The sequence below is a fragment of the Streptopelia decaocto genome (assembly GCF_964273445.1).
Source record: "Streptopelia decaocto genome assembly, chromosome: 1".
Lineage (NCBI taxonomy): Eukaryota > Metazoa > Chordata > Aves > Columbiformes > Columbidae > Streptopelia > Streptopelia decaocto.
In genome coordinates, this window is record NC_138663.1 from 64,793,459 (window position 1) to 64,820,878 (window position 27,420).

The 27,420-nt window shown below is 41.5% G+C and overlaps 1 protein-coding gene across 2 annotated transcripts; it reads right to left on the reverse strand.

Moving 5' to 3' along the window:
• Positions 1 to 997: 997 nt before the first annotated feature.
• Positions 998 to 27,420, reverse strand: IL17RA (interleukin 17 receptor A). Of its 2 annotated transcripts, none has more exons than XM_082045662.1 (13): positions 27,233 to 27,420; positions 16,841 to 16,865; positions 13,480 to 13,626; positions 12,153 to 12,277; positions 10,916 to 11,042; positions 8,816 to 8,863; positions 8,565 to 8,722; positions 7,305 to 7,382; positions 6,794 to 6,869; positions 6,695 to 6,709; positions 5,732 to 5,833; positions 4,611 to 4,652; positions 998 to 4,030 (listed from the first exon to the last, which is right to left on the reverse strand). In XM_082045662.1, exons 1-13 carry the CDS (start codon positions 27,359 to 27,361, stop codon positions 2,520 to 2,522), a joined length of 2,583 nt encoding a protein of 860 aa, XP_081901788.1. In that variant the 5' UTR covers positions 27,362 to 27,420; the 3' UTR covers positions 998 to 2,519. The 2 variants fall into 2 exon arrangements, with proteins under 2 accessions (XP_081901788.1, XP_081901787.1); XM_082045661.1 differs by having other exon boundaries at positions 998 to 4,033.

The following is a 27,420-nucleotide window of genomic DNA, read 5'->3' on the forward strand; positions in this document are numbered from 1 at the left end:
TATTTAGGATTTTATTGCTGTGTTTGCTATCATGACAAAGACATGACTACTCCCAGGAGAGGAAACGGAAGTCAGAGATAAGGCCTGTGGCCAATGGACACTTGGCATCCCCCTGTCATTAATCAAAACTTGTATTTTTTAAAAAGCAAGATTGTTAAAATAAAATTAGAAACTTGTGACTGATCTTTCTCTTTTTTTCCCTCCTTTGAGTCTTGATGGGCTATTCAATTTTGCATTCAGAGACCAACAGATGCATTAAAGTTACTTGATTTGCTCATGTTGGATTGCTAAAATAGTATCTGGATTTTTCCCTCAAACAAACTTCTTGCAAATGAAAGCAAATTCTAAAAGCTGTAACACCAAGGGTGTTATTTGAGAAGGCAATGACTAAGGCAAGAAAATCCAGATGACACTTCTGAGCTTCCTATCTAAGCAATTTACAGGAATTCATACAACTTGAAAAAGGCTGATGGGAAAAAAAATATCTCAGATTTACATGTTAATTGCTGTAAGATAAAAGGAACATTAAGAAGCGGGATCATCAAGATGACAGTTATTCACATAACCTGAGAAATGGGTTCTCACTGGAGAAGCACTGAGATCCCAGCTGCCTCTTGCTTAGCTTCTGCGGAGTTAGGTCCTACACACACAGGAACGGGAGGTAGCGCCCAGTCTTAAGTTTGGATCCATGCGAGGACTGGCCCTTTCTCAGTCTTCCTAGGCATCTGGCTGCAGGGAAAGCAACCTGACTCAACAGTCCTGCCTCACCGGCCAGCCTTGCACAGAAATTACAAACATTTCACTTCTTTAACAACCCATTTTGGAGGAGCATGCACTTCCCACACAGGAGGGCCCTCAGCCGTATCAAGCAGCACAGTGCTTTGCGGGAACGTTTTGGTATTCGCCAACCAGTTCAGTTCTGTTTCTCAGTTTTGCCTTGAATTTCTGTAAGAAATACTAACATAAGGAGTTAAGCAGAATTGAGGACATGAGTAAATATATCCAAAAGTATTCTTTTAATTTAAGGAACAAAACACAAGTTATAAACAAATAAAATTATAAAATATACATAATACAATATTGGTTGCAAGTCAAAAGAGCAGATTATCTTCTGAGATATCAGATTTTTAAAAAGTTGAAGTAAAATTCTCTTAACATTTTTTTGACAAGTAAACTTAGAAGGACAGGAAGATGACAAGCTTGTCTGTACAAAGGAAGAAGGCCTGGATGTATTTACATCTCACAAGCTGTTACCCAGTGGGCTGGACTGCAGAAGCTGTGATAAATAGCCTTGACTAGTCCACTATGCAGTTAGAGTCACATGGGCCAACATGCAATCACTTGCAGTGAACCATTTGTTATAGTGCACCAAGCCCAATGTTTTAAAAACACTGGAAATGATAGAGTTTCCATTACTGCTCCTGGAAGATGAACCCCTTAGTCTATTCAGTCTTTCACAATGGTTAGTCTGGACTACCTGTGCTTGAGTTTATAACCACGTAAGTACATCTTATACCCACTTCTCCCCAACTCAGTTATAATATTCACTCTAAAATGGTACCTGCTGAAGCTACACTTTTTTCCCCTCCAAAAGAGTCTTTGATTTCCATAAATTGTGTGACACTACCTAGATCTTCAGTCCAAGTCTTCTTGGTGCTATGATGTTCAAAAGCAAACAGCAGCATGTTAAAGAATACACCAGACTCCCCTGATTCAGTAATTCTGTATTCAATTGCAGATTCTTATAATTGTATAATAATCTCAAATCCCATTTTTTGGTCCTTTATCCTTTCCCCCCTGCTTCCTCCTATTGCTGGTTTTCAAGAACATATCTTCTAGTAGCCAGGTGGGGAGAGTTATGAAGACATCCCTAATTAGAAGTTTATCCCACTTAACTGCTCAGTTATTCCACTTGATTTCTGAATGGCCATGGAAATGCAGTTGCCATAGAATGAATGAATGAGTGGCAAAAGAAAAAAATCTCCAGATACATGTATCAACCAGGTAGAGACAACCATGAAGTAGCTGAAGCTTAGACAGCCATAACGTAGCTGAAGTTTAAGGCACACATCTTTAACATAGCATTTACAACAAAATATTTAAAATGGCAATGCAAATTTTGCCATGTTAGATCTAAATCTATTTTACAAAAAAACCCTGGCCATGACTTTTATCCAGTGCAACAGAACCAGTATTTTGAAGGCACAAGTGGATGAGCCACATTAATTTTTCTGCCATCTGTCAGCGAGGATGCAATGTGATACATTTCCCTAAGGAACAGAACTACTGCCTGCTCTTTCATGGGGGTGGCTGATACTTGTTGCTTCTCTCCACAGAGATGGGAAGCAACATTACCAGTCAGTGGGGCAACCCTGCCTCCTAGCAGCAGACAGGAAGATCCCACCAGTAAGTCATTTACAATACAAGGACGAGAATGGTGTTGGAAATGCAGTTTCAGCACTGTGTGTGGTACCATCTTCCATCCCTGTGTTTCAAATGGAGCAGGTCCAAGATAGAGCCTAACAGTCCTCCAAAGGTTGGCCAATGTCCATCACCTCCACTCGATACCCCCAGTCAGAGCTTCGCTGAATGTCCTGGAGAAATAGCTGCTGCTGGAGGCTCTTTAGACTGTTCAGGACCTCTGGAGAGAGTTCATGGAAGACTGCCTGTCCTTCCTGATCCTCCTCTTGCTCTTCTTCCTCCTCCTCCTCCACAAGGTCATCAGGAGGCAGAGGAGAACATCTAGAGATGTAGCCTTGGTCTGACTGCACTGACTGTCTTTGGTCTTTGCTTTGGTCATCAAAGACCAACTGGTGTTGCTTGTCAGCCTCCTCTTGGCAGAGAGATGGCTCTGAAGGAATGACACTCTGCTGATAAAAAGAGTACATGAGTCCATTCAGATGGTGTCTGAGTTCACCTGAGAGGTTTGCAGGACTCTCATCATCTATTGCTGAAACTTCAGACTCATTATGGAGGATTATGTCATTCCTCATTGGAAAGCTTGTCTCCAGAAGAGGAACTCCTACCATACAATCCTCATTACTCAGCACATGATGACTGAGTATATTTCCATCTTCCATAGAAGAGACCGGCTCCACCACCTGAACTAGAGGAGCCTCATCCATAGTAAGGATCTTAGTCTGAGAAGTTGGATCCCCACATGGATTAAGCTGAGGTTGCAGTTTACAGCCTCTACTTTCACCTTCATGCATGTGGAGGTTGATGACACAACAGCAGTTAGGGTCAGGCTCCCGCAGGTGAAGCTGGTGTTTCACAATTCCACCTGGTTCACTTAGCAATGAATCCACCTGGCTCTCTTTGCTTAGGGACTGCAACTCTTCATCATTATCCACACAGATAGTTTCACTCTCAAACCAGTCCGGGTGCTCCATCTGCCAGTTCCTGAACTTCTGTATTGCCTCTTTCAACTTCCTCCCACTAGGGGTATCAATGTAATTTTCAGCTGTGATTTCCTGGATTCGATGGATGCGCCCAGGTTCAAACTTCTCCAAGTCCTGAATCCGAAAATAAATATCCTCAAACTTGTCCATCAGCTGGTACCTGGATGTGACATTGAAGACATCAGGTATATCTTTCTCACTACTAATCCCCTCAAAATAGCAGACTATGTACATTCCAAAACAGGCCGGCTTCTTGAAATCCGGCAGGATCAAATTCAAGGCTGGGGTGAACAGGTCTCCCATTGGCTTTTGCTGATCTTGCTTGAGACACACAGGCTCACTCCCAAGCATGGCTTGCCATTTTGCCTGGGTGCCCCGTGAACATAAGATAATGATCTTTGAAGACAGGTCTTCCATTTCCTTCTTCTGTCGAGTAAGCCAGGGTAATGGCCCTAACTCTGAGATGTTTTGATCTTCTAGCAGATCTAAGGCTACAGCAGTGCCACAAACTGTCATCAGAAATTCAGCAAACTTCAGCACCACATCCACGTACAGCAGGTGATCAGCAGAGTATACAACCCAAACCTTTCGGGGCTTCAAGGGTGGGAGAGGAAGGTCGGTATATGGTGCTGCTGAAAGACAGAAAAATATTCATCCCAATCACATTCCCAAAATTGTAATGGTGCAAATCAGCAGCAATCAACACAGGAGAATATTAACAAAAGGTTCTGGCATCTCCCAGTTTTGAACCTATTATAGCAACATCTCATTGCCTAAATTTAATAAGAAAGACCAGACATTGGAGCTGTGATTTATAATAATGCCTGGATGGTTCAAGAAACTTCATCACACAAAAATAATACAGCAGCTTCAAGAGGCTTGTACATGCAGCTATATTATCTTGCTGGAGAGCTGAGTGCACCCACAACAATCTCCGATTGCTATGGCTTGAACCATTAGCAAAGGTTCTTTTGCCAATACAGCCTCAGCTTGGCCAAAAGCCTCACCACTTTACAATGCAATCGTCTCCCATCTCCCAAATGTGGCATTTCAACTTCTGTCTTCTCTGTCCAAGACTGTTGGATATTAAAAACTTTTTGAGAAGCACCTACAGAGAAGTACAGCCTAAGAGAGCACCTTCTGGACAATTCTGCGAGACTTTCAGAATGCATTAGATGTGCTTGATAAAACAGAGCCAGGACATCTTACCAGTTTGTAAGTCATTGTGGCTGCATTTCCCTCGTCGGTGTCCTGGAAGAGAGACAAAGTCACTGTCAGTTCTGAAAAGACAAAATAAGATTAAACCCTTAAAAAAGACACCACCTTCCAAAAACTAGGTTAAAAAAAAATCTTTAACTGTGCAGGGCTAAAACCGTGGGGAGGGAGAAGCCTAATTAAAAAAACCCCTAAATGAATAAAGACTCTTCTACAGCCAATTTTGCCATGTACTTCACCACATTTTTCCTTTGAGAGGAGAAGGAATGCACTCAAAACCAATTTTCTTCATCTTCCCCAGATCTGGTCAGCCTCAAGAAGTATAGTATCTCCAATTGGTTCTACTACCTCTCCTGAAGGAAAAGAGGCTTTTTTAAAAGATAGCTTTTTCTTAAGAGGCTTCTCTGAAGAGGCAACTACAATATCCCTAGCTATACTTTATAGGTAAGTTTGATGTTAAGAAATTTTCCAAAAGATTTCCAATTGCTCCTCTCAGCTAAAAACAAACCGACTAAACCCACAAACAGACCCCCCTCCCCACCAAGCGAGTTGCACAGTTGCCCTTTAATAACTGCTTCATAGTTGCAGCACGAAAGTCCTAAAGTATCCAATTTTCCAACCAGCTCAATGTCAACCTCTGTCCTGTTTTTCTTTTGTCTTAATTAAAAAACATTACTTGGCTCAAAATAGTATAAAAATCATTTTTGTAGAGACTTTGGGGGACAGGGGAAAGACTACAGTGTAGACAAACAGGAAGCTCCTGTCCTGCAAAACTCTTATTTAATGCAGGAGAAAAAGAAATGGAAAAGATATCTGTACCAATCTGCAGGAAACAAAGGGCTGAACTATGAAGTTCCTTTTTCCCTTCATGAGCTCTGAAGCACTATGAAAACAGAGTATCAGACAGCATAAAGCTTTATTTAAGTAGGTGGATGGTATTAGGATGTTACAAGTCTCATGATGTAAAACAGAAGAAGGTGTTTACACAGGCATTATCTCAGTGGCAAGATATCAGAACAGCAAGGAAGAAAACAGCAACAGAAATAAGCACAGAGGCAGGAAAAAAATACAGTTTTAGCAACGAGTCTTTTCTTCCTAGCTGGTATGAATCTTACCTGCTCGTTTTTTGGTCATACAAATCACACCTGCTATGACTGATCCCACCAGTAACACACAGATCCCCGTGATACACCAGTAGAGCCATATAATCATATCACCTGCAGTACAAAAATAGTGCTCAGACATTGCTTTACACAAATACAAGTTTCACCAAAGAACAGGAGTTTCTTGAGCAGCAGGGGCCAAGGGAGAAGGACACTGGCTCTGCCCAAAACCACGGACAGTTCAGCACTTCCTCCTTACAACATACCAGTCACATCTCAAAACAAATTCCTGCTTTCATGATGATGCTCTACACCATAAATTTTCTCCAACAAAGAACCATATGTGCAGCATACTGCAAACACAGATCAATAACCTTCCTCTAAACATCAATGTTTATCTAGCTTTGACAGGCATGCCACCCATGGCCTGTCTGTTCATGTAATCCATCTTAAAAAAAAAAAAAAATAATCACCATTTTGGGTGATTATTTTTTTCAATCTACAGGTATTTTTTTCTTTTTTAAATCTTGGGCAAACTAGCTCCTTACAGGTGTTGTTGAAGCCAAAAAAAGATGTCAAATCATTATGCACATGATTTATCTTGACATTCATAAAAATGAATATATGCAAGCTATTATCTCCAAAAGCTGCTTTATAATATGCAAATTTTTTAACACTGAGCAAAGTGACAGAAAGTATTTTATATTAAGACTCTTCTTGTCAAAACTGTTTCTCAAAGAATTTTATGCAAGTGAAGTATCTCTAAAAAAATTGCTCTTTAAGGTTCACACTGCATACAAATACTTGCCTCATTAAATCATGGTGAAGTAACTCTTAACACAACTCATCTGAATTCAGTCTTATATGGGGACATTTCCTGCCCATCGGGTCATTCCCAGAGAGGATCATTTGTTATTCTATAGGACAGGGAAAGAGCAGCAAAGAGAGTTTCAGGGTATTGGAAGAACTTCTTACCTGATGGGTCTGTACCTGCAAAAGACAAGAGTGACATTGAAAATTCAGCTCTCATCTGTAAGACAATGGGGATCTAATTTACAGAAAAGCAGTTCTCACTTGGAGCTGGTGAACATGGGATGAAAGTGGAGTGTCTCAGACAGTCTGTGCCACAGTTCACAAAGAATGGCTGAATCTGCAGTAGAAATAAATTCAGAAAACAGAAGCTACTCTTAAAACCATTTTTTTTCCTCTGCTTTATTTCCCCTTGCCTCTGCATTCCCTGTATTTTAGCTGAGGGACACAGAATTCCCATTTCACTTCAGAAAACAAGATTTATCAAGAATTCTTGCATTGTACATTAAGAAGGCAGTGAGCTCCTGAGGTTGCACATCTGCCATTCCCACTCCATAGTCTGACTTGGCAACCCTGTGCTAAGGAAAAGCCAATGTCTACAGAGAATACCTGTATAAAAGAGTTGTTCTTGCAGCCATAATAATTATTTCCGTGGTACAGGTGATTAGCGCTTAGCCAGCTGCAGAACAAAACACTGCAAAACCCCATAACACTCCTAAACTGCTCCTTGCCTTGTTGGTGAAGGAAGGACACAGGGACAACAGTGAGATCCTACCTGTATTTTGTAGTTGCAGCAAGCTCTTATGTTCTTCTCTATTTTGATTGTGACATTCACTTGCTGTTGCAATCCACCCTGCAGAAACCAGATGAGAGTTAAAAGGGAAGGAAGAAAATTGCATGAAAGTAGGAAAAAAGACAAGCCGTTGACATAATATGGAGTGGTTACTAAAGAAGTAACTTTTTTTTAAAAAAAAAAAAAAAAAAAAAAAAAGAAGCCCAGAGAGAGCAAAATGGATAAATGGTCTGACCACCATCATTGCAGGAGTCCTGTGTGACAGATATGGTAATACAATCAAGACAGCAGGCTAATATTGCACAGGTAACAGGAAACAATTAAGGATGTACATTTTGTAACTTCACATGTTAACTTAAATTTACAGTTTCTTAACAATGTAAATGTCTTCAGTGATTTAATGTGTAAACATTAACAAGCTTCCTTGTTTAATTAAAAAAAGCTGTCAACACTGCTGCTTCTGACAGTAGAACAGACAAATATGTTGTCCTTGTTACTGGTTGTATACAATCGGTATAATGACAATCTAAATATATTCTTCATAATGATTAGCAAATACATACTCCAAAATGAGGCATATTCCCCTCTGCCAGGGAAATACGCACACAGCTGTGTCAGTAGTAACACATTAGTGCATGCAGTACTAATGGAGTGTGGAAGGACTGGAAAGACCAAGCAAACTGAATGCCAATTTATCTGCCCTCCCTCAAGGAAGGGTGGGGGCTGGTATCAAATATTCAGTGTTTTTCCTCCCTTAGATGCCTGAAGTGGAACATTTCTTATTGCACAAGACGCTCTGGATCTACTTTGAGCTTCTCAACAATATAGGCTGTATGACTTACAGGAATTGATTCTCAATGGGATTGAACCACTGCTACAAACCCGCTAATTCCTAATTTGAAAAATTTAATTAACACCCCCAAACTATCACATTCGATTAGCTACTTCAATGATTTATTGAAATTCTGTACCAAATACCAAGTTTTGGTTTTCTCTGCAGATGTTTACAGACTGATCAGTGCATTATAAAACCTCTTTTTAATCCTTTATCAACCAAATTCCTGAAATAAAGTTCCCTTTTCCAAAGGTAATTAAAAATCTGTGAAAATAATTCCTTGAAAATTGCTGTACAAGTGCATTTGTTACATCTCCTACAGCATGGCTCCATCTCCTTGTTTAGCAACTGTTAAAGAAATCTTTGTCTAAATTACCACAGATAATACAATTTATGAAGGCAATTACCTCAGTGAAATCACGTGTGATCATTTTACACTTCTTCTCATTCAAGAAACTGGCCACATGAATTTGGTATCGGGCTGGCTCCATCCATGGGTTAAAGCTCACAAGCAGAGTTGATTCATCTAGAATTTCACCTTGGATCTTGGGCTCCCACAAACTGCCTATAAGTAGTGCAGATATTCCCAAGTTTCTCAATTGTCAGAAATATTTCAACAGGGCACCCATGTCTACATAACCTGAACAAAAATTTTTACCTGTTTTTATACATGGGATGGTTCTCTTCATTAGAGAGTCCTTGCAGTCTGCAAGAAAGACCATCAGTGACTAGTTGGAAACATTGTACTTCCATTTAAGAAAAACACCCATTTTCTTATCAGAAGCCAGACACCTAGCTAAGCCCTCCTTGATGATCAGAAAAGTTTGTTCCAAAGCAGTAGCAAAATTCTGCAGCAGAATAGTATTGGCTTACAATGTAAAAATAGCCCCTTCACTGACTTTACAGAAGGTTTGGTTTTTTTTCCCTAGAACAGAAACGTTTAATAAGAAGAGACTAAAAACATACAATACTATTATAACAGTAATATATGACAACTTTTGCTAATGTAAGACTTGTGCAGAAAGGGTCATAGTAGAAATAAAACTTCATATTGATCTCTGGACTTTGAGAGTTCCACAGCAGTAGATTCCTCCAAAATCATTCTGCCCCAGGAAAACTAGAAGGCTGGAATCTTTCTTCATCCCAAAACACTCTTCCACATTTATAATTCTCCTTGCTTCATTGAGCAGATTGGCGCTGCTCTTTGGGACTTTCTTCAGAGTCAAATCTAGAGTTACATATTCATCATTTAGTAATGTGGTATTTACAAGACTCAGCGTACATTAAGTCTCTCCTCCAGGGTTTGGACACAAAGGAAAAAAGAACAACTCACTGCTTAAACAGCTGAAAGGGAACATTGCATATCTATAATTTCTGACTTTCAAAGCTGCAAAATATATAGTGTTCCTGCAATTCACATGTGAGCTCTAATCAGCAAAGCTCCCTGCAACTGTTGAGTCTGACACAGTGCACTAGGTTTCTGAAGAACAGTGGAGAATAAAAGCCAGAAATTCCTCAGTATGATCAGGTATAAGAAAGGATAAGAGAGCTGAAAACCAAGTGCCTCCCTCTCCTTTTCAAGCTCACATTGACTGAAAAACCACATGCTTTGCCATTTTATAACTACAAAGTCAGGCTGAAAACTGTAAGCAAGTTAAGAAAATTATGAACCAATTTTCAAGCTCTATTGAGTGCCAAATATTTACAACCTAGTCAGTGCAGCCAGAGGGCAGTGCATATGCTCAGCATCTTCAGGGAAAACAACAAAAGTTCTTTTTAGTTATATGAAAATTTTCATACACACAAGAAAAGGTCAGGCAGTCAGGTCTATCAAGTTTCTTGGTAAATTATGCCTTTGAAATCAAACTTCACCTGTCTAAATTTAATATTAGAAGCCAAACTTTACTCTTGATTTGAAAATACTATCCTGTACTTCCAGCTTCCACGAGCAGAGGAGCAACTTTGAAAGATTCAAAATTAAGTAAAAGCTGCAGTGATAGTCTGCAAAGAGCATGAAAGGTTACTCTACAGCCCCATTTGTGTCTGCTCCAGTGATGAATATGTCAGCAACAAAATCCAGGAAACATAACTTAGTTTCAAACAGAGGGGCACTTACACTAGTTTTCAGGTTTCATTATAAATTTCTCTTTAGCCACAGCTGTAGCAGAGTTCTTGACAAGATACAAATGCAGTTTCTCAGAAATCAGAGGCCTAAGTCCAAGACTTTGTCTGGCTTTCTGAAGAGCATTTAAAATTTTTCATACAAATATCTTCCATGTAGGAACTACAGTGAACCAGAAGCAAAGAGTCTGCCCTTCACAAAATAGTCCCTCAACTTGTACTTTATTACAAGCAGTGATTTGACAAACTACTGGATGCAGGATCCCAGAAACAAGGATAGTGACTTGTAGCACAAATGATACGTGCACTTTGGATATATACCACAGGGGTACTGTACATAAGGCTAGCACCATAGACTTTCTCAACAGTAATATTGAGAAAGGGCAACAGTTTTTTATAATATTATCATCCTATTGCCAAACTTTCTCACATTTCATGGCTTTGTTCTGGGAAAAAAAAAACCAAACCAAACAAATAAAACCAACACCACACATACACGAACCTAAACAAACAAAATCAACAAAAAAACCTCAAACAAACCAAACAAGCAAACCCAAACAAAAACCCCAGAAACCCAGCAACAGGTCTACAAAACACCACAGTCCTAAGCTCAAGGCCTAACTAGAGCATCTCCTACCAGGCATTGTGAGAGATGTGGACTTGCAATTGTAGTCTCCAGGTACACCCAGTTTGGGCAGGTGGTAGACAGTCACTTGATAAGTCTGGCCAGGTTCCACTTCAAAACGGTCAAAAGTGAAATTCCACTGAAAATAAAACATATTCACAAGAACTTAACACTAGAATGTTGCCCTATAAACACACTGAAATTAATGGCTGACTTGGTCCTGTTCCACTATGTTCCCTCATCTCATATGACCCTTTTTCTGAAGCTTGACTATAAAAAAACAAAAACAACAACCAACCAACCAACCAAACAAAAAACAACAAAAAAACCCAAACAGAACTCAGGGGTACTAAATGTACCAATCTCTTGATCTATCTCAAGATCTGCTGTTTGGAATGAGTAAAGCACAGTTATTTCTTGGGATCTCTGATGCCAAACAACCATGTGGAGTTTCCACATATTTACATTCCGAACTGAAAGGAGATAAGGCTAAAATATGCAGTTTTGAGACTGAAATTCTAGTCTAGTATGAATCTTGCAGTGCTGTGCAAGTGCTAAGCATTTGGAATTGCACTTCGACATATATAGCTCTGTACCTGGCCACTCCATACATTTTAAAATCTATACTGTTTTCCACATATCAGCAATGCTGTGGAAATTCTGGGAGAGGCACTGGCTTCAGATGGTCAGCCAACTATGACCCAGTTCTGCATGGTAAGGAACAAACTCCAGATTCCTGTTTTTCATACAGGGCGCTGTGGATGCTTAGCATTTTTCTGATGAGTTTCCTAGACTGAATGCAAGATGAAGGACCACCCTCAAGGTTGGTGCTTTCCTCCACAGCAAGAGAGTACAAGAAAGAAGTGGAAGTAAAAAAGAGGGTTGAGTTAAAAAGAAGGTTATAAATGCCATGGCTGTCAAGCAGAATGCAAAAACTTCTACAATTATTTCCTTTAAGCAACATCCAGAATGATGAAATGCGTTAGGTGCCGGGAGCAACAATTTGTAAAACCTGAAGGATGGGAAGAGTGAAAGAGAAGAAACGAAGATAAGTAAGCAGCTTGTACACAGTTACACACAAGTGTAAAACAAACTGGAAATGACATCCTGTCTGAAGCCAAGTATCTTGATTGTTTCATTGACTTTTCTAACAGGCTGTACTTTTTAATCAATAACTTTGCTGTATGACAGTGAAAGCAGAAACAATCCCATGGACTAGAAAAAGTAGTTTAGAGCCCTTTGCACTCACCCGGCCTCCATCTGGACGGACCTGAAGCGTCAAGTTGTTCTGAAAGTCAAACTGGGCGCAGATCTGTTGATTGCTGCTCACTTGCATCACAGCCAGCTCTGCCCCTCGGAGATAGCGGATGCTAGCTGCAGGGACAGGGACAGAGAGAGATGTCTTTTCCTGTCATCTGCATGCGTAGAGGTTGCAACTCCCCCAGACATTACCACCGTGCCTGGTCTTGTCACAGCCTTACTCCTTTGAAACGCTGGGGAATCACAACACAAAGATAACTGACCATGAAAAAGTGAGCACGCAAGGCTGACTAACAGCACTTTCAGCTTAAAGGTCATTCTGCATGAGCTCCATCTGTGCAAATGAAGGGGCAGAATAGAAGGCAGCTTCATTCTTCCAGACATCCTGGCAGTTCCACAGGTTCAGTGTTGTGTTTAGCTCTGCGTCTCAAGGCTGCTTCATGCAGTTCAGGCACCAGAGCAAATATGCTTTTATTTTGGTACAATTCCAATGAGAAAGTTTATGACCATAGTTACACAAAACAACTGGGTTACCTGTGTCACACTTGCTTCTACACTACTGTAGCACTAGTACCACACTGAGATAATAACCCTATACAGTCCTCAGACACAGGGCTTGCAGCAGGAAGAAATGAATGTGTTTAATTCTGTCTTGAATCAGTGCAAAACAATGGACAAGAGTAAGCAAGGGAAACATATACAAACAAAAAATAATCCAAGATATCTGGAGACTGAGAAAACTTGATTTACTGGTACTCATTTAAACTCCAACAAGGAGACAATTATTCCTTTATCAAGACATATCTGTGTACAGGAAACCTAAGTTACAAGGACTAGATTACCCAAATGGGAGGAACTTGCAGTGGGTTAACAGCACACAAGCTATTGGTGCTCTCTCGAATTAATTCTCAGTTCACAGACGTAATTCCCCTGCACAAGACTGCTGTAGTCATTACTATGCCTTGAAAAAAAGGCAATGCTTGCAGCGCAAACCTTTATCCTCTCATTGCCATGGTAAAGGTGTGACTTGCTTCACTCCATTTTTATCCACTTCTCCCAATTTAAATGTCATTACCCCATAGCAGTGGAAACATTTTAAATTCTTGAATACCAGCACACCCAAAGCCCTGATTCAGTCACCAAGAAAAAACATCCCTCAAAGCAAACAAAACGAAGCAGCCAAACCTCCAAATTTCAAAGCTTCACTTTCATGACTAGATCAATAAAAGACTTCAAGTCATAATTCTCCTCCCTGTCCTTACTAGATCACACCTAATTCCTCTGTTCCATGTCCACATTAAACAACCGCCACTTACCATCAGTGGCCACTTTCCATTCTACCCGAATCACAGGGAGCAGGTCTCCATCCATCTGATGGAAAACATCAGAAGAAACATGAAGACTGCTTGGAGCAGAAGGAGTCCACATGGGAACCCGCAGCCAGCTCTCCTCCATGCAGGTACCTGCCCAGCAAATAAAAGCAGCCATTTAGAGCAGGGCTTAGGAAACTCTGCTTGATTGCAATTATGGTCTGCCCTTTGGGTAAAGGTTACTCAGAGAGCAAAACTGGGTGACAGTCTGCTTCACAGTTCAGAAAGAAAGTTTCCAGCAAGCAAATACTTTATAAATTACCTGTAATATTCTGAACCCATTCTAGTAACTTATACTTCCTCTTTTCCTTAAAATCCATTAGTAATTATCACAATAAATGCAGTCAGGTTAAACAGGTCAAGTAAGGTTACTCAAGATCTCCTGCAGCAAGTTCATACCTTGCTGCTGAAAATGACTAGTTAGAAGACTAGTACTAATTTCCAACTTTGCAATGATAACAAGTCTGTTAGATACCCAAGGAAATTGTTCCAACAGTTACTTTCTGTTTAAAAACTGTCTTATTTCTAATTTGAATGCACATTTGAATTTAGCTTCCAACAACTGCTTGTTAAGCGTTTCCTAAATTAATGAGCTCTCTGGACAGAAAAATAATTTATGCTAGTCAATACAGTGTTAGGGAAAACTGGTCCTGTAATCTCATCAGAAAATGAAATCAGGTATGACAGGCATTAGACAGACATGATCTACTTAGACTTTTGTAAGACATTTGACTTACCAGAGCATATTAAAAATAGCTCTGCTGAATATCAGTGAAGCACAAATGCAAGTAGAACTAGGCTGACAAATCAAGGAGTGGCAAGTGGGAAATTATTACTGTTTGAATGTTTTAAATAGCTCTGTGGGGTGAGTGTAAGCCAAATGCAATGCATTTTTCTAAAAAAGATCAACAATCTAGAAGTAAAGGATGATAGAGCACATGATAGCTGTCTGACCTGGGGGCAGGGGAAGGCAGAGCTGTCAATAAAAACAAATCTGAGACACTTTGCATACTGGACCTATTCAGACAAAACACTTCTTGACGCACTGTAATACACATCTAAGCACACATAGTGTAGGCCATATTTACCTAATGAGAATTTATGATGGTATTTATTTATAACAGCACTGCTAAATAACTAGCAGAAAAAATACTGAATGTGAGCTTTGTCATGCAATCTATGAATCTTATGAATAGGCTAGTGTGATTACTGAATATATCAAAAGAGAGGGGAAAAAAAAGAAGTCAAATGATTATACAGGATTTGGAGAGACCTGTATGATATTCTTCAGGTATTTGTTGCATCCACACCAAACCAGTAATATTGAAAAGAGAACAATGAAGAGCAGAACTCCTCAAAAGCAAAATGTGCTTTGCTACCAGTTTCAGCTGATAGAAATCCACACTGCTAATGGAAGACTGCTCTCTTGGCTACATTTTCCACTTACCCCCTTGCAGGAGTTCAAAAATCATAGGGCTGTGGGATGATTTGGTTCATAAAAATGATCTGTCAAACAAAGATTTCTCCATTTCCTTGGTGGGCTGTTCAGGGAAGCAGCTCAGCCTGCAGGCCCATCGCTGCTGGCACTGCCCTGAGGTAAGCCGTGGAAGGGACATGGGTAGGAGCAGCACTTTTTCTCCAGCAGTTCGTTGTGACACAGGGCACAATCAGTCCCCCACAGCCCCACTGAAGTACACTTTCAGTGATGGGAACAGTGGAAAGCGCGCAATCTCCCTTCTTGTGATAGCATGGTTTTAGGCTTAGGAAGTAATTGGACAATCCTCAAATGCTCATTCTATCAAAAAATATCTATAGAACACCTGGTAAGATTAACTACCTTTCAGAAAAGAGCATATTAAGCACTAAAAAAAAAAAAAAAAAAAAAAAAATTCCCCTAGAGAAGAAAAACAGAACAAGATCATAAAGCAGAATTTAAACCAAATATTCAAATAAGGCAGTATTTTATAGGCTGAGGGTGAGGGAACTGGGTCTCTTTAGCTTAGAGGAGACTGAGGGGTGACCTCATTAATGTTTACAAATATATAAAGGGTGAGTGTCATGAGGATGGAGCCAGGCTCTTCTCAGTGACAACCAATGATAGGACAAGGGGTAATGGGTTCAAACAGGAACACAAGAGGTTCCACTTAAATTTGAGAAGAAACTTCTTCTCAGTGAGGGTGACAGAACACAGGAACAGGCTGCCCAGGGGGGTTGTGGAGTATCCTTCTCTGGAAACATTCAAAACCTGCCTGGACACATTCCTGTGTAACCTCATTTAGGTGTTCCTGCTGCGGCAGGGGGATTGGACTAGGTGATCTCTTGAGGTCCCTTCCAATCCCTAACGTTCTGTGATTCTGTAATGGTGGAGCTGCAGTTTAGCTTAGCTGTGTTGTCAAGCTGTATTCCAACGGCCATCTTCCAATGAGAAATATAATCCAATCCCACCCAAGCCCTCTCCTGCCAAAAAAAGTTTAAAATCTGGTTATTTTTAGCATAGTCATCTCACTGATCTTGCATGCCAAGCATGGCTATAAAAAACAACTTGTACCAGTACGATACAGGGCTGGGCACTGAGGCAGAAATGAACCTTCCTAGAACAACAACTGCAAAGAAAGGCCAAGGAGTTCTGCAATGCCACCCAGATGCCTCCATGGACGAAACAGATAAATGCAGAATGTTCTCCTCTTTTTTTTAAAGAACATTACCCATAACTATACTAAAGTGTTCCAGATGCATGCAATTGGTAAACTTGACCCCTTACACCTGATATGTCCAATATATTTATTCAATGAGACTTACAGTAACTCCAGTTTCCTTTTCCAATTCATAGAATAATAGAATAATTTAGGTTAGAAGAGACCTTTAGGATCATTGAGTTAATTCATTGGCCTTTATGCCAAGTAATTTACATTAATTGCTCTCAGCTGCACCCCTTTATGCCCCTTTTAAAATTCTACTTTATACATTAATTTTTAATCCTCGATATAATAGCTTATAATGAACATTTACTAACAAACTTGTCCTAAAATTCCCATTTCTTTAAAAATTGACCATCTCAGCTTTAAATGGAAACTACCCCCTCAACTCCACCCTGAAAAAGACTTAACTTCCCATTCCTCTTTTAGCTGAAGCTGATTATGGATCAAACTGAAAACTCCCAAAGAAGGCATGATAGCAGTGCTTCGCTTTACAGCTCTCCGATTCCAGCAGGAAGAACTTACTGTATCAACCCAGTTAAAAAAAAACACCCCAAAAAACAAAAATGGCATGACCTGATGAATAAACTGCAAAGAAAAAAATTACTTACTATTTCTTACACGACAGTTTAAATCCTGTGGAGAGAAAGAAACAAGAATATTAGTCTCAGAATAGAAACTGGATTAACAGTAATTTACTTCTGCTTGGTGGCAGGAAGAAAACAATTCAGTGAATAGCAACACGTACAAACTAGAAGAATTAACAATCAGAAAAAATTGCACAAAGTTGTTAATCAGAAGACAAATGGACACAGGGCATGAAACCTGTGCACACCTGAACTGTGTACATGACAGCAGTAGTTGCAAAAATAGAAAGAAATTGAAGAGAGGAAAAAATGCAGGATGATGATAGTAAAAACCTTCCAAAACCCAGGACTGTGAAAACAGAAACCAGTGTAACGTGAAAGATTGCTTGAAGTAGATGGGTATGGTTTTTAAACACAAAGGCTTGTAAGTTACTGCTACCCAGCACTGATCCTGCTAGTAATGCTTGCAAGGCGTAAGCCCATCAGACTGAAAGCATGAGCTCTCTGCAGCCGCTCTTGCTGCTGAAGCACTGGGCTACGTGCTGCCTTCTGCAGGGCACCCCCCTTCATCTGATTTTTGGGTTCAAAAGCACCACACAATGACACTCTAAAAACTCAAACTGGATTGACAACTAGTGGCACACAGTGATGAATAGTCCTGTATTGCCTGAACAGAAAGGTTGCATCAGTTGTGGCTGGTCTTTTTCCTGATGCCTCATAAGAAGTTGGGAAGGGAAAAGACAACATTTAGGAAGTACCAGGCCTTTAAGTAGGAAATGGTGATTTCTGCTTTCTAGAAATATATTTAAGGAAAAAAAAAAAGTCAGAATTTGCTTCTTTTATATTAAGGATAAAGATGTCTTGAACATAAAGAAGCCACCAGGAGTTACGTCAGCTCTGCCTGATTTCCCCCAGGTATGTTTTGTTTATACTGGAAGACCCCACAGTCACCAGGAAAGAGCACAGCAGTTTGCTTGGTTAATGTGATGCAAAATCCTAGTGATAAGGAAGTTTGAAGTTTTCACTGACTTAGTAAATCAAGATGTGGGCTAGGTGTCCTATGCCTTGGCATATAAATGTGAATATTGTCATCCTGTTGCCACAATATAATTAATTCCAGTAGGGGAGGCCAGGCAGCAGGTTTTTAACGTCTCTGCAACCATTAAGATCAGCTCCAAGTATATTTGGGGCTGAGATTATTAACGCTGTGTAGCCATGGCTATCCAAGGTTTTATTTACATTTGCAGGGGTGGATGCTTAAAAAAGCCAACTGTGCCTCGCTGGTAGTGGACATGCTCTCCAGCATAGCACAGAAAGCTCAAGTTTCACAATCACTGAGTTGGCATTAGACAGCCTCACTGCCAGAGGCGCAACCCTACTGCCTTCACTTCCATCCCAGCACCGCAGCCCGCCTGGTGCTGGCACAAGCACGTGTGTGACCATACAGGCACCTGGCTACAGCTTGAACACAACTCCAGGGGAAGAAGGGAGCTCAGCTGTGAACCACACCGTTTGCATCTCTGCACCTCTGCTAATGCTTGTACATGAGAGGTTGGAACAAACACTCTGGGCACTGCTCTGTCCCTGCTGTCTTTTGTCTGCTTGTGACAAGACAGAACTACATCCTGCCTTTGAAGAGGCCCCAGTGAAAGCAAAACATCACATCAATTAATAAGTTTTTTATTGATTATAAATACACATACAAGCTGTGCTGAACAGCCAATCTTAAGGATGAGCAGAGTTCTACTGACCATGAAAAAATACTTCCGACATTAATGCTCACATGTCAGCTAATGCATCTGCGTTCCTACAAAACTTGAGAGAAAGCAAGAAGATTCAGTATTAGGGTGCTCATGTTTATAAAATAAAGCCTGAAAATCTCTTCCAGGCTTTTGCTACAGAAGTCAAAATATTACACAGGCATAAATCCAGTCTTCAGACACCCTTCACAAGAAACACATCCACACTCTAATAAGCAGTACCAAAAATGTACACAAGGTACAGATAAATTGAAAAAGGTTCAGTGCAACACCCAAGTAATATTGACCAACTTTATTATAACTTAGGAAACACTTCAGTCAAACAAAGGAATCTGCCTAATTGACCAGCCTGAACTTCTAAATGTACACAAATCTATATAACACTGCCTGAGAACTGAACTTTGGTGAAGAATTGTCTTCTTAACAGACAGCTAGCAATGTTGCATTTTCAAAATGAAATCAACTTTGGTGCAACATCCCACAGTCAGAACAAAGATTCTGATTACTTTTCACTGTTAATCAAAGTTTCTTTTATAAATGAGGAGGGAAGAGGGATAAACAGCATTCTCCTTTCTCCTCTGAGCCCCAGATATTAACAGCTCACCTGCAGAAAAAAACCTGCCTTCCCCCTTATCTTCGGATCTTCTCAAAGTTTTCAACTCACTCCAGGATCCCCAGCATCACTGCTAGGCTGAAGCACTAACAACTCTGGAAACACCTAAACAGCGTCTTGTAGACAGCAGGCTTGGGATAAGAAGCCCCAAAAGCTGTGTAGCAGTGCCCTGCATGGGCCAGAGCAGCTCTAACATAGCCAAGAGCTAAATAAATCTATTAATTTAATGTCAATAAGTAATAACAAGAGGTACTTTTCACTATTTTTGTTGTACTCAAAAGGTCAAACAGACACAATAAGGGGAATTAACTTTATCACTTTGAATAAATACAATTTAGTCTGAACTGTGCTTTCACAATTATACTACACCTAATTATTGCAGACAAATATACGTACAAATCCTCCACTAAGTACTCAAACCCTGTTGGACTGAAGAAAAACTGGTTACAAGTGTAGTTAATAAAACTGTTGATACAACTTTGTACCTCCTAAATCAGGTTTCCTTCCCTCTCACACCAGAACACTCTCATGGAGCATCCTCAACCTAAATTCTTTGATAATGGGGGAAAAAACCTAGAAAGCAAGCAAGCAAACACTGATTAAATCAAACCAAAACTAGCTACACTACAATCACTAAAAAAAACAAAACAAAACAAAACAAAGAAAACCCTCCAAAAAACACCCAAAAAAGCAAAAAACCAAACTTATAAATTGTAACTACCAGAATGGAACAGCAGATTAGGCTATGAAAAAGATTACTCCTAACACTTAAAATGCTTAATTAGACTTTCTTAGGTAAATTATTTAGCGTGACAATACCCTTTGCATAAACAGGTGCAGGGGTTTTTGCTGGAATGGAGTTAATTTTCTTCACAGCAGCTGGTATGGTGGTATATTCTGGATTTGTGACCAAAACAGTGTTGATAAAACAGGAATGTTTTAGTTATTACCGAACAGTGCTTAAACAGCATCAAGGCCTTTTATGCTTCTTATACTACCCCCTCTAAGCAGGTAGGCTGAGGGCACACAACAATTTGGGAGGGGACACAAGTGGGACAGCTGACTCCAACTGACTAAAGTGATATAGCGCTGCCCATATGACATTGTGAGTAGCAGTAAAAGGACAAATGGGAGACATTTGGAGTTACAGTGTTTGTCTTCCCAAGTATCTGTTATATGGGATGAAGACCTGCTTTCCTGGGGGTGGCTAAACATCTGCCTGCCGATGGAAATCAATGCCTTATTTCACTTTGCTTGCGTGCACAGCTTTTGCTTTACCTATTAATCTGTCTTTATTTCAATACAGAGGTTTCCTTGCTTTTGCCCTCCAATTCTCTCCCCATCCCACTGAGGAGAAACAGTGGCTGTGTGGGGTTGAGCTGCTGGCCTGAGTGAGCCCACAACAGGCAACAAAAATAATTGGCTACTAACCATGTTTGTGTGTAATTAAATGATTTCTGTTAAAACTATCACTTCATATTTCATAATTTTGTCCTTGCGCTGTTGCAGTCATTAGTAATTATTGTAAATTGTACCATGATAAAGCTCTTATATAAATGATAAAGCATTGTTTGCCTTAAGAGCAGCAACATCTGCTTTCATTTGAGCACTGGTGTTTCTTTTGTTTAGTAGCAGATAAGATGTGGTTAAGTGAGGAAGTGCTGCATTTCCCCTTTTTTATTTTATGATCAATATGATTATTGAACCAGCACAGCATATAAATAGATTCTCCTTTCCTCCAGGTCTGTTTCCCAGGTAAAGTGTTTGCAATGATGTTTCCAGCATCAACAAGGCTGTGCCCTTTCTGATGTTCATGGAGAAGACAAGAGCTTAATCAGGAACCATCAATTGATTGGTAAGGATTCAGAACTGCCTACGTTGGAGTGTTGTAAGCTGCCATCAATCAGTCAAGAATTTAGCAGGTTTACCACAAGGGACGGGGAAGGATTCTCCCACCGCATGGCAGCTTGTACCAACTCAACTGTTTTCCCATTCCCTTCCAAGTTGCCAAAGTGCTACAGGGATGACCTAACAGCCCCAAATGAACAATTAATCCAGCCAGGAAGTCCTTGCTATTGGCATAAGGAAGCAAAGGTAACAAAAGGAGAAGATAAAGCCACAATGCAAGTAGAGATACAGCAATCCCAAAGGATACCCAGAAAGCAATTACCACGAAAATAATATATATATATATTTTTTTTAAGCTGCCAAGGTGAACTGGACTGGGCTGCACCTGAGGTCATACTTTAATATCAGGGAAGTGTAACTCCAGAGAATGCCATCCAAAAGCCAGGAAGCAATTAAAGAAAAAGACAAGTCAGTTTTGCAACAAAATATGTCAACCACTTCCAGACTTGCACTGGCTAACTCCTCAGCACCAGGGAGAATACTTGCTGGTTTTCTTTTGTAAAGATCCAACCAATCCAAAATGTTATCTGATGCACTGGGTCACTGAGAGTGCATTAACAAAGCTGTGGTCAGCAGAAGTACTTAACCCAGTTTCCCTACTTGAGCAAGCACAAATTTAGAAGGCACAACAGAAATAAAATTACAGTGATGGTCGTTTCTGCTTGCCCACATAAAGCCAGCAGCATTTTAAGAAGTGTTGACAGAACTGAGGCATATGTCTGTGTCTGCACACAACAGACAAGAGGACAAATAGGAAGAGAAGAAATTACACTGAAGAGCTCTGCAGAAAAGCTGAAGATGGAGCCCACAGCCAGGCAACACGATCTGCACATTATTATAGAAGAAGGGGCTCAAACTGAGATGTTCTCTTCTCACCAGGTTCCTATTGCCTTTCAGGTCCAACAAGAACAGCTACAGACGAGGCAAAAGGATGAGAGCAAGACGGTTGCAAGGTGATGCTTGAAACTATTAGCAGCAGAAGATGACAGGCACTGTCAACTCTTCATGTTTATTTGCCATATTTTCACAGAAAGCTAAGCAACAGTTTATTTCACTCCTTTTTTTCCCCCAAGATTTTTCTTGCTTTCGACACCAAAAAAGAACAGACCACATTCCATGGAGAATCACATGAATAAAAGGGAAACTGATTAACAGCACCATGCCATGACAATTCAATTAAATTAATAGGAAGCCAAGATTTCCCAGCAGGACACTGTGGTAACTAGCAAGAAACTGCCATGATCTGGGCAAGCATCCAGTTTTCTTTTAAAGAGCAGCTGCTGAATGGGAAAGGCTCCAGCTTTCCAAAATCTCCCTCTCACCTATGAGCCATTCTATGTATCTTCTGAGGTCTGGCCAATATGAAGTTTACTACAGTTTTCCTTTCTTGATTCCTTAGTTAAAAGAAGCGGAGATCACGAGGACATGAACTCATCACAGGAATAACTGCTAAAAGATGATTGGTTTAAGGCTGATAGGAAGCAACCCTCTTCTACAAAATTGTTTTGAATTTTTAAGCACTTTTCTCTATAGTTTCTAAGTTTTTCTCTTGCCCTTATACAAAGTCTCAGCAAAACCAAATCCAAACTCAAAAGTTGAAGTTTCTTCATAAAAATCAGTTTTAAAGTTTTCTTTATTGTATTTCGGTAGTTTTGATCACTAATCCTTTTGATGCTGAAGTTTGATAGTTTTGATCACTAATTGTTTTTGTGCCAAGAAGTCCAGAAATATTTTAGTAGCACTAAGTGGGACCACGGTTTATGGCACAGGTGTCAAACACATGGCCTGCAGGCTGAATTTGGCCCTCCACCTTGTTTTATCTGGCCCAGCACCTTGTTTCTACCTGGCAGCAGTGCCAAGCTCCTTGTCCTCAGGTTCCTGCCAGCGCTGGTCACATGTGCATCATGTGTGACACGTGTTATACTGCAGGAGCAGAGAACAGTGGGAGCTGCGGCCACAGCTACAGGAGAGCAGTGAGCCTGTGTAAGAAGAGTAACAGGTGATACTGATGGGGACACTAGTAACTGCCTTGGGCATTGAAAGACAAGACAGACAAGAATTACAAGGGGTGGGGGGGGGGAGCTGTGTGCTTAAAAGGTTACTCTCAACTGGGCAAACATTTCATTTAATTTTTTAATAAATTAGCCAGACACACGAACTTTAGCAATTACATGTTATTTTTAAAAAGTATCTATAAAAAGATATTTTGTAACCAGCAGCCAGGGTCCCACTCATGAATTCTGCATTGTTTCCCACAGATACGGGCAGGTCTGTAGTCCAGCAGGGGTGGCCATGCTTGCGTGATGACATGCTAATGTCATTTAATAATATTTAATTTAATAACAGAAAGGCTCTGGGGCATGAGCAGTAGTTAGGTACAGTCCTGGCCACTTGCTAAAGTTCATGTATCTGGCTAATTTATCAAACAAAACGTCACTGCCCAGTTGGGAATACACCTTTAAGGGGGGATGGCTTGAGCAGATGGGATAAGAAGGACAGTGCGGGCTAGGATTTGTTATGGTGAAATAAAGCAGATGTCTCTATGGGGAAGGGGGGCGTATGTGTGGTAGTGGAATAAGGATAATGCTCCTCATGGCAGGGGGTAATAAAGGAGAATATCAGTAGGCATGTCCACCCCTGAAGGAACATTCTCCTTATTCCACCCTGGAAGAATGAGGAGAATGTTCATGGTGGGGAACAGCACTAAGGATAATGCCATTGTCCAAGGTGGTTTGAACAAAAGGTGAGTCTCTGTGAGGGGGCCTGACTATTATTTAACCTGGTCCTAAAGGACATCTTGGTCTTTTACTTAGGTAGCACACCATACATCTTTGGTGAAACAATCTGAATCCCAAAATGTCCAGTAAAATTGATGCAGAAGGAAGGCAATTTATGATAGAAGGGAAAGTGAATACATGTTTGTGTTTCAAGGAAAAAAAACAGTATGTCTTCTGTGTTATGAGACAGTGCCAGTGATAAAGGAGTACAATGCACAAAACCACATGGCAAACACAAGGCCCATGGGCCAAATCCTGAAATTACATTCAGCCCTTTGAAGGCAACCATGAAGCTGATGTGGCCTCAGGCAAAAATGAATTTGACACCCCTGGTTTATGGTAACATCCAACACAGCAAAAAGATGTCACAGAGGGGAATGAGAAAAGTCAGTCAATAGGGAAGGCCAAATGAACACATTTGTAAAGGAGGATCAGGAAGAGTCTTCCTCACATGTACCACCATGACTTATCTTCATAAGAGATGTTACATCAGTTCTTCTCCAGAGACTTGTAGTGAATAACCATCAAGCTAGAAAGACAGATTTCAAAGACGAAACCACATACACCTATTCAGCCCCTTAAAGATGGCTGTGTTATAAACACTGCATTCCTCCAGGACACTAAGGCATGCCGTGCTGTGTAACAGTTATGGCCCAGTGACTCAACACAGTGATTAAACACTTGATGGTGAACAACCAGATGGGTATTTAAACTGTGGGATGTTTTTCCCCTGTGCATGGAAAAGAAAGTCATCCTGAACCCCACCTCCCTGCAGATGACATATTCAAATAATAGTTACTGGAAGGAACTGGATTTGCAGCTGTGCTATTCAGCCTTTCAGCTGAGCAGGTTTGATTGAGTGCTGATGAATAAGGCCCACTGAGTGCATTTGTTGGCATTTTAATATGACAAGCTGTTAACGAGCATTTAGTTTTACTTTCGCAACTTACAGGTGTCTACCGATACCGATATGACACTTTCCCTCCACCACTCCATCTTCAAAACAGCCTCTGCCACATGAGAGTTATGCTGAAAAAAGCTGCTGTTGCTCACCGAGAGCTACTCCGAAGCTCAGGGACAGCAGCACGAGTGTAGTGGGTTAGAAAAAGGAAGTGGGTCTCACCAACCCTGCTCAGCAACAGCTTCTCTTTTGAACCACACAACAGTCACTCATTGGAAAGGTTACTGAATCATCCTCTGAAAACAGTGTGACCACCAGAAAGACAAGGGGAAACCGTTTTCAACTGTCATAACTTCAGTTGATGACACTTTTTCCTGTATGTGTCAGCAGCTTCACAATTGCTTCTGGAAAGGCTGCTCACTGTCTTAAGCCAACTAATTTTTTTAAGTCTGCCTGCATTTTAGAAAACAGCTTATTGAAAGAAAAGGCTAAAGTAGCAGGCTTACATGTTCACTGATCTATGAGCACGCCCAGAGTGCAGGGTAACACATTTCCTCAGTAAAAGTTGGTGAGGTACTGGTGAAATGCTCACTGAGCTACTGTGGTTCACATTCACTAAAAAAAAGGTACAGCCAGTCAGTCAAAGCCCAAGCATCCAAGGACTCACAGAAACTCTATGCTATATTGATCTCAAGCTCTGTGTGACTAGCAATGTTTGGGATACTCACAGTTATGTTAAATGCCTAAGCAATATTGTAATGTCCTCTTTCCCCTTTGCTAAGATTTTGCATTTTGTAACTTCACAATGTCCAACCTAAAGTAAAATTGCAGAAGTGGACTGTTTTCTTGGGGTATTTTTAAAAATAGGAGTGAAAGCAGCAGAGATCGGGTAAAACAGGGGTAAATATATGGTCAAACATTAGGAAAGGAGACAGAATAGACAAAGAATAGGAAACGCATGCAGGAAAAGATTACAGAAGCTTTCATCCCAAAGGACACATCTTGGTTTACATACATCTATAGCTATATTTGTTTAACTGCCTTTGCTAGATTGCTGAGAATGCATCATGACACATAAAACTTTCCTGCTTAGAAGATAGCTGCCCATTATTCTGTTCATGCATGCACTGCTATTATTAACAGAAACAAAAAAGTAAAACCAGATCTCCTCCCCCTTCCACACACTCTTTACATGTATCTTAGACGAAAAAAAACCAAAACCAAAACACCCTACAAACAAAAAACCCCAAACAAAACCAAAACAAAATGCCAAACAAAACTGAAACAAACCCCTGAAATTCCCAGGGAGACACCAGCTAGGGGTTTGTACTTCAGTCTGCTAAAGTTAGCTCAGGCTGGTTAATTCACGTTTTATATAGACACCACATGTGCAGCTCTCGATCTATATCCTCTTTGACTCGGTTTGCAGGGAGAAGAGCCAACCAAAAGCTGCCTTTTCAAAATTTCAAGTACACATAATGTTTGTTTACCCACTCCTTCAGCAGAGACACCCTGCTGTCTCCTAAAAACCCCCTAGCTGGAAGGAACAGGTTAAAACATTTAAGACATTAAGCAACCTCAGCTATTAGCAAAGACTCACATCCTGCTCAGTAAATTTCATGCAGTTTTAGGAACTTTCAGCCCCAGCCATGGCCCCTCACAGATGTCAGTGACAGGCATTTCCTGGCAGCCATCACACGGCCAGGCTGATTCTGCTGTACTTAAAATTCTGGTTTAAGGTTACACGAATGCAGTTGTGCACTGTGTACAGTTGCTTTGATACACACAGTCCACACCAACCACAACCAAGCTCCTTAAACCCGTACAAGAACAATCACCAGTCCTTAACTGAGCAAGGCAGCGTGGATGTGAAGATGAGGTGACCAGCAGGGCCATAGCGGCCACCGGCTTCGGACAAGCCGAGGGCACCCGCTGCCAGCTGAGAGCCGGGCAGGGGTCCCGTCCGCAGTCACCTCCTGCTTGCCCGGGCAGTCCCCCCTGCGTCCGGACGCCGCTTGGGACCAGCGCTCGCCGCCAGCGGCTCTGCCCGCCGGGGCCCCCTGTGGACGCTGCTGCCCGGGGCGGTCACAGGCCCCGGGCCGGGGGCACCGCGCCCGTCAAGCCCTTTCCCGGGCGAGCGGGACTACGCTGACCCTCGGCCCCCCAGCTCCTCCACCAGAGAATCGGCTCCCTCACCCCAACTTCCTGGCCGCCCCCCGCCTCTGTCCCGCGGGCTCCCCGTCCCTGTCCCGGCCCGAGGCCGCGCGGAGACGGCCACGCGTGGGCCCCCCCGGTACACCATAGGAAGCGGGAAACCCCCGCTTCCCCAGCCCTGCCGCCGGGCCCGGCTCGCTGTGGGCACCGCGGGGACGCCGCCAACCCCGTGCCCGGCTCCACCACTTGCCGCCCGGCCGGCGATCACGGAGCTCCCTCTGCTCCCAACACCGCCGCGCTTACCGGCTGGGAGCAGGTGAAGGGCGGCGCGGCGCCCAGCAGCAGCCGCAGGGCCGCGGCGGTGGGCGAGGCGGAGAAGACGAGAAGGAGCAGCAGGGGCTGGAGCAACCGCTGCGGCCCCGCACCCGCCATGGCCCCGCCGCCACCAGGGCCTCGGGGCTTCCGGGCTCCGACCTGGGCGCGGGGCGGTG